Below are 8,320 nucleotides of genomic sequence, written 5' to 3'. Positions count from 1 at the left end.
AAACCACAATTTAATGTTTACGTTCGCTTATATGTAACGTACAGAAATTAGTTTCGATGCGATTGAATATGAATGCGCGAGGCGGTCGTGATGCCGGCAATCCTGCAGGCTCCTGTTGACCTGCGGCGCACATTAATGCATAATAGTTGCCGGATGGCGATAGCTGTATTAATAACACAAACATTACGACTTTTCGCTCTCCTTTACTCACGCCACGCTCTGCGCACGCGCGCCATCGATTGCAATTTGTGTAATCATGTACGCGTAATTGTTTATTCGGCCTATCGATTCATCTTTGCATCGTATCAACAAGATTTGCACGTGCACGACAATGGCGGCGCTAATTGGCAATCATCAATCATGACTTCGGGCCGTAAGTCCGACTCCGGCGCGCGCGCGTTCCGCGAAAGAAAAAGTGAAAATGTTGGCGATATTTTTAGCCGAGCTAAGAAGTATTTGGGTCAAAGGTATCGTCTCGCTTTCGGGATAATTCGTCTTTGCACATAACTATTTATATAAATATTCGCACTGTGAAAAGGAGACAGTATGTATGCTGGCCTTCAAAAATTTGTCGCGCGCCTGCTGAAAATTTGCATTTCAAAATCGCTCTTATCAGAAAAAACAATATTTGAAAATATGCCTGACGTGATGATTAGTGTCGATCCTGGAAAAACCACTTCACTGCTGCGAGCGAATCCAAAAGCCGCCGAAAGCGGTCACGCAGATGCACAAAGCGTTTGACGTGTTTATCGAACACGATTGCACCATTAGCAATGGCCTGCCGATGAATAAATAAGGCTCACATCGCTACCGCGCTCTCAGCTCTCGCGGCCGGGAACGCATCATCAATCATTTCCCCATTACGCCGAAGGAGAAAAAAAATTGAAGTGGACAATAAGCTAATTGTGCGCGCCGCGCGTCTTCGCCGTCGTCTGTCACTTTCCGAGCCAGTAGAGCGCGCGCCGCCCGCGCGCTGCATTCCAACTGTTTTATGTAATGAACGAACGATTGAAAAGTTATCTTCATCAATCCGACAAGTCTCTGAGTAACCCGCTTCGTTTCATCCGAGATTTAACATTTTCCTCTCTCGCGTGTTAGTTATTGATTCGATTAGTTCATTCGTTATGATATGTTTATTCGGCGGCTGTGCGAAAAGATGGTTATGAAAGCCGCGCGCGATGAGTCAGATGCCTGTAAAATAGGCCATGCTAACCAGTTAGATGTAATATGTAACAGATCCCAGTTGTCTGGCTTCCAACTGCACTTGCCGGTGAGGGCGGAGGGGAAATGTGAGAAACTCAGGCGTAATTATTAATGTATTTATCCATTTCGACCAGAAAGCTTTTAAAAATAGCGAATCGAGTAAAACAATGTGGTTTTACATATGCGGTGCGAACATATGTTTAACTTTGGTGAAGTAAGTGTTGATAACTCGTCTCTAAATAGAACCAGCGCCGGGCGCGCCGCGAGTTTGTGTAATATCGCGGCCGCGAAATGCGATTCTTTGCCAAAATGACCACAATCGTTTAGCGGGACACATGTGCGGGCCGGTTGTGAAAGAGTCCCGCTCGGGATAATTAAAGAGACAATAAAACTAACCAATCTAATATTAGTTTGATTTTTTTTTTGTATCAGTAATAAACGACGACTTTCCATTGCGTTAATTATGTTTTAAAAATAGTTCATTAGTCGGCGGCATTAAAATGATTACGAAATTTATGCATCATTTACCCGCCCGAAGATACGAGCGATTATAACATTATAACATTATGAATTTCGCACCTTCCGCAAGGTTGGCTCACGTGTGCAGCGCGCGGTGCGTTAGCGCCTCATGTTCCAATTTTAATTAAGATTAATTGCACGAAATTAATTACGGCGTCATAATAGAAGCTGGTCGTGCGCGCGCGCGCACCAAGTTACAGTTACAGTCTGTTGCGCGTGTCGCATTTGAAGATGGTTGGTGGCTGTTGCCGCTCCCGGCGGACGTCCGAAATCGCAAATATTTGCGCAGCGTGCGGCGATATTTATTCGCAACAATCGTATGCTCGAAGATGCTTTCAATGAAATTAAACACCCCGGTTTGCAATTGCAGTTGATGTTGGTTCGAAGCCAGTAATAAACTGACTGGATTATAATTTGCATCGCATCGCACGGCGAAGGAGAGATTAAGGTTAACGCTTAATTTAGCAAAATAAACGAGTGCTCAAGTTGGAAGAAGAAAAAAAGGCGTTTGAAGAAATCGATTGACCCCGGCGATTGCGATTGCATAAGCGGCAACGCGCACATAATTCCGGAAGAGTGTGCAAACTGTACACGTTCGAAATTAAATTTAATATATTGCATGGAAATGCAGAGATAAAATCATTTTATGCACGCGAAGCAAATTGTCTCAAATGTTGTGTGATTCAATTAAGAAAAAATGCCACTATTTGGCGCTTGTCCGGCATGCCCGCAGGAAATAAATGTAAATTAATTGTAAATGAGATAACAAGACGCACAAAAAAATGGTGAAACGTGTAATTAAGAATTTAACAAGAAGGCACGTCGGTACAAACAAGCTAACAAACTTTTCGTTGTAATTTTATAATTCGTGCGAGGTTCGTTGACTGGATTAATTTCGAGTGTTGTGCTGCGAAAAAGAACTCGTTTAGGACATTTTACCTCCGCTCATTCATTTGACTGTTCATTTTTTTTTTCTGATCTGGAACATCATCAGATCCCCGAGCCTTTCATTAACATTTGCAATTAAACGCAACAATAAAAAGCGGCGTCGCTCGTTGTTCGATGATTAGCGATGTTCAGCATTTGCGCGTTTGCTCTGCCTTCCGGTCTTTTCTCTGTCGCCGTGTTTATTGAATTTCTTAATTATAGATTCGGTTCAATTAACCTTTCGTCGCAGCAGCCGGCAAGCGAACTTATATTCGCCGTATTCTTTTCTCGTCGTTGTTTTTTTTTTTTTTGTATTTTTTGCTCGGCGCCCTGTTTATTAATTCACAAAAACCAGCGAAAAAGCGTTCCGTTTAATTTTTCGCTTTATTCGTTTGACGCGCATTCATTTGGCAAATGAGCGCGACACGCGTAAATGAAATCTCATCAAAATTGTACATTCCGGTGGGCAGCCGCCGCCGCAGGAACGCTGGATTGTACAATAATCCCGCATAAAAGCGTAATAATTACGCTTGCGTTTCGTGTAATTATCGAAAACAATTAAAAACCACTTTTTGCTTTTGTTCCTCGCCGGCGCATGGGCGCATAATATTCTTGCATGGGCCACGGCCGTGGCATTTCTTCTCACGACCACGCAACAGCTTAATTTTAATATGATGTAAAAATTGAAAAGTTTTTATTATTAAAAGCGGCTATTAATGAGTCGAGCTAATTACCTAGTTGATGCATAGAGGCAGAGAAGAATGAAGCGTTGAAAGTGATAGTTTTGTTATGCATACTCTGTCGTTTCGATTGCTATAAATTCATCAAAGCGTTGATCTTCTAGTTGGGGACTATGCGGCCGACGATTGTCGCCCAGCTGCATCGTGTTACTTCAGTTACATGCGGTTTTTGGCTTTCGACGCGAATCTCGGATGCAGCACTGCATGCTCAGCTGCGTCCGGCTTTCCTTCGCTTTCCCGACAAGTCTCTTCGGAATTCGCGTTTAATGAAAAGCAATGTCCATTGTGGTTTACAAGCGCCATTCCTTTCGCTCCTCCGGAGGACTTAAAACTCCCATTCTTCACGTCGAAGAATAACTGCTCGGCGGCAGCGGCAGCGACGACACAATGAGTATACGGCGAAAATTCGGTCGGCACGAAATCCACGAAATGATTAACAGCGCGCAACCTTGAATCGGGAAAAACCTTCGGCGCGCTGCGAGTTAAATATGCATTAGCGGTGCAAGCACGGAATGAAAAGGAACGAATAAAGACGTCCGGGTGACATTAAATAAAGAATAAAGCGAAGGATCAAACAAGTTGCGCTGAGTATTCCGGCGATACCGCGTGTTGGCCGAAAGCAAAACGCTGCCGAAACGCTTGTCCATCACAAGATATCATTTCTAGCGTGCGCTGGCTTATTGTAGGTATAGCGTGATGCGCCATCAGAAACGAAATTTGCGCCGCAATTACGCTCGCAATTGCTTGTTTCGCACGCGGGAAATTTCGCGCAAGCCGCTGTAGCAGCACGCCCGCCCGAAATGTACTTCTCGGGCGCGCACCGAGCGCACCGAACATAAAACGCGCTCCTTTTGTGCGGATTACGTGCCGAGGCGAATTCGATTTTAATTACGCTAATCGATCCTAATCTCAATGACTTGTTCAATTAGTCGAAATGCGCGCTCGCGTTCGCTTCCAACGACCGCTCCACGCGGCGACTGATGGACGCCGGAGTCGAATAATAATAGTGGTAAAAACCGGCCGGCGAAGAGAGGAAAAAATCACATCGACGCAAAGAAAACGCGAGCGTCGAAGCGGATGCGGGGTTCAACGCGGGCGACCGGCTCAACGAGCTTTTGCATTCGGCGGCGCCTTCGCCACGCCGGAATAATAGCGCTCATTAAATAGCGTTTTTCGGTTTCCATTCGACGTCGAACTGTTGTGGGATATTTCAACGGGAAGAATGCAATCGAGCGCACTGCATTCAATGCAGCACGAGCGTGCGCCTATTAATTGTACATTTCGGCGAGCTCGCATCGCGAAAATATTAAATTAGAGCCGGCGACTTTGGTCGCCGATGAAAAATGATCGGCGCAATGGAAAAAAGCGCACCGCACCGAAGCAGTTATGGGCCGCTAAGTATTATTTATGCATTTTTTTCTCCTGCCGTGCGCATGTTGTTTGCGAACGTGAAAATTATGCAAATCCAATTAAATTAATTAAGTTTTAATTGCCGACAACACAAGCACTGTTGGTGTCTAATCTTCCACTTCTCGCGCGCCTCTCATGTCTGCTTCGGAAAGTTAAAAGCGTCCCCTATTCGCGACGCGACTGCAGCGCGGGTTTTTCGTTCGTTTTTGGTCGTTTATTCGCTTACTTGTCCCAATACCAAGCCGCGCGATAAGAACCAGACGCACTTAATAGGCAATTAGCTCGTTATTAGTCGACTAATTAATTAATTTATAACTTCCGTAAATCTAAATATTAACTGCGTTCGTGTTTTTCCACTCGAAAATGCACGGTTTCTCATTTTGAACGCGTCTTCTTTCTGTTGCAGAATGGGGTTTCACCTGCGGTGTTAAGCGGAGACCCTTAACCGAGGGCTGGAGCCCAACGTTGATGGGCTGCAATGTCTAGAAAGCGCTGCGGCCCAATTCGATACATTCCAATCAAGGGAGGCCACTGAACGTTCAACGAATGTCGTTGATGTCCAACGGTCACCTCTTAGTTCTAAGTTACTAGCCCGCAAGTACAGACGCCCTGTACCGCCGCTACCGCCGCCGCCAGCATCCACACAGACGTGTTTATTTAATGAAACCGGCAACAGCACCAGCGGCCAGCAGCAGCAACTACAACCGCCCGAACCACCCGAGCGGCACGGCGTCGACGCACACCATCCGGCTCACAATCAATTTCTGAGTCAGCCGCAACCGACCCTTGGCGTCGATGGCTCGCCGGCGCGAAGACGCAGTCTAACTCCCAGCCCACAGCGTCCCCCAACTATCTACGTGCCCGAGAATCACATCCAGGAGCAATACTCGCCCGACCCACGCCGCTTGAGTAAAGTCTTCGAGCTACCGCTGATACAGGTCGACGAGGCGCCGCACGAGCCGAGTCAAGACCAGCGCACACTCACCAAGGAGAATCACGGGTTTCTCGTCGGTAAGCTTACGCGCTTTCTCAACAAGCGCACGCCGAGCCCCTACTCCGAGAAGAAGGTACAGTTCCTTGAAGTCCCCCAGCCCTCCGACCCCAGTCTTCCGCCCGCCTTCGAATCTCCACCTCCTCAAGTTAACTACTCTTCGATACCGTCTATCCCGTCCTCGTCTAAGAGCAAGAAAACTTATAGTACTCTATCGGACGGCAGCAACTATTCACAAACACGCGGGCCTATCACGAATGTCATCAAAACCGTCACCAAGACCATCCTCAACACCAGCCCGCATACTGTTGTACTGAAAGAAACCAAACGCTACGACGTTATAACCACCCCACCTGAATATAGCGTTGATTTTGAAGATCTACAACCGCCCCAAGCTCCCGTGCGAAAGAAAAAGCGCAAACTCCCCGGGATACTTAAGAAAAGTCAGGAGAACTTAATTGATCCCGTCGCCGAGGAGTTTATACGACGCAAGTCGGTCAACCTTGAACACCTCGAAGCTCTGCTACCAGAGCAGGAAGAAGAACGCAAGTTCTTTGACCACGTCCGCCGCGGTATCAAGAAAATCCGCGAGCCGCGCAATCGCGCCAAAAGCAAGTACATTTCCGGCAGTCGATCCACCGACTGCAGCCCCAGCTTAACCCTCACCCAACGCATTCAATCGGGTTTCGCTAATTTCAAGAAAAATCTCAGTAGTACTAGTCTAGATCGCAGATCCAACGTCTCTAGCTCCAGCTACGACTCCACCAAGGATTTCAAAGACTTTGAAGTCGATTCTGACACTGGTAAAGAACCACCCTCCAAAGAACCATCCAAAGGTCTTCTGCGCAAGTTCTCATCGCGCAAGAAAGACGAGTTTAACATCCGCACGTTTGAAGAGTTACCGCCGCCGGCAATACCGCCACCTAGTCCCAAGAGTTCCGGTCTAACTCGCGCGTTCTCATTTAAAAAGTCAACGAGTCAACCGCAAGTCGAGCAGGAACGCTTAATAGGCGATGCACCTCCTAGTCCGAAACCATCGAAACTAGGACGCAAGTTTACCTTCAAACGGTCGCAGGACGATAAGGAGCTTGCACGTAGCAACAGTATTCGAAAGAATCTGTCCAGCTCGAATCTGCAATTGAACGAGCGTAGTTTTGAACGTTCGCAATCCGCGCGTGGTTTAAGACGCAACCGCTCCACCGACAACCTTCGCGATTCTAGTCCGCAAGCAAGACTTAGAAAGACCTCGATTACAAATCAGGACTCTCCCAAAGCCCCACCAAAGGATAATACCAAAGATAAAAAGGCTTATTTTGTTGATACCACAACTGTGACGAAAACAATCAACGAGTATTTCAAGAAGACGAAGTACTCCCCACCGCCGATACCGATTTATCAACGAGCGACAACTGCTGCTTCTCCTCCAGCTGTTCCACCACCTTCATCAGGTGGTCCACGACCAGTTCTCAGCGGAGGACCAATAGACAAAGGAAAACCCTCTGCGCCGATTCCGGTAGCAAAGGAAGAAATTGAAGAAATCCCTGTTGAATCACCAAAAAGTCTGGAAGTCACCCTGGTAAATCCGGACGCAAGCCGGATTGAGATGACCAACGGCCCTACACTACGCCGATTATTTTCTGTATACTGTACCAGCCCAACGATGCGTCTCAAAGAGCGTTTCATCTTCTTCGCGTGCGTAGTCGCCGTGTTGTTTACCATGCTACTGGTGCTCGATCTACAGATGGATCTGGGCATGACCGGCAAACACCTTGCTAGTCAACATGGGAAGATCAAGTATGCAGATGAGGACGATGCGCCCGGATCAGCGTACAATAGCTTCCGGAAAAGGTTCTTGCAGAAAACTCACAGGTAAGCCGATATGATTTATATACCAGGAAATCGTTTGATTTTCTTTTGATCGTTTCCTGCGTGCATGCGTTCGATGCACAACACTTCCGCGCCTCGGGAATTACAATAATGCATATCAAGTAGTGCAAGCGAAGTAGCAAACTGTAACTGTTCACTGCGTGTGGTTGTTACGAAAGACACCTCCAAGGTGGAGAGTATTTACCAGTGAGATGACCATGAAAATTTTGCAACACATACATTACCATCAATTCACTTTTCCCTAACAACTTTTGGTTCTTACGCGCTAAAAAAGTAAAAAGCAGCGAACAGAAACAGAGGACTAATTCGTTGCTCATTGTTTGCGCTGCGTTCGGCGTGCGAATTCGCGAACCGTGACAATGGCTGCCGCATAATCATTGCAGCAAACCCATTCGCTCTCTTCGGCCGCCTTCGCGCTTTTCTCATCTCCGGCGGCGCAGCGCAGCGCGCTCTTGAATCGAAATCGAAAAAGTACACGCGCACAATCGTCGTTTTTCTGGCGTTATTTAAATTCATTTTAATTGTTGCCGAGGGAACGCAATAACTCGCGGTGAACGTCCAAGTGAATAACAATTGTTCTCAGCGCGCGCCTCCCCCGCCGGGGGACGCCTCTAAACGCTCCATAAACTGCCTGATAGAAATA

At 47.0% G+C, this 8,320-nt stretch overlaps 1 protein-coding gene across 1 annotated transcript in view; it reads left to right on the top strand.

Moving 5' to 3' along the window:
* The first annotated feature begins 360 nt into the window (after positions 1–360).
* Positions 361–8,320, top strand: part of LOC135793748 (uncharacterized) — a 49,626-nt gene continuing 41,666 nt past the window's right edge. Inside the window, exons 1-2 of the mRNA XM_065304823.1 lie at positions 361–373; positions 5,232–7,659. Coding sequence (XP_065160895.1) covers positions 361–373; positions 5,232–7,659 — 2,441 coding nt within the window. The remainder of the gene's footprint in view (positions 374–5,231; positions 7,660–8,320) is intronic.

The sequence above is a fragment of the Atheta coriaria genome, unplaced genomic scaffold (assembly GCF_025399875.1).
Source record: "Atheta coriaria isolate IRGN ID8LTWV9N9 unplaced genomic scaffold, Caltech_Dcor_3.1 hic_scaffold_1_pilon, whole genome shotgun sequence".
Classification (NCBI taxonomy): Eukaryota; Metazoa; Arthropoda; class Insecta; order Coleoptera; family Staphylinidae; genus Dalotia; species Dalotia coriaria.
The sequence above is the reverse complement of the archived record's forward strand: the minus strand, read 5'-3'. Positions and strand labels throughout refer to the sequence as shown.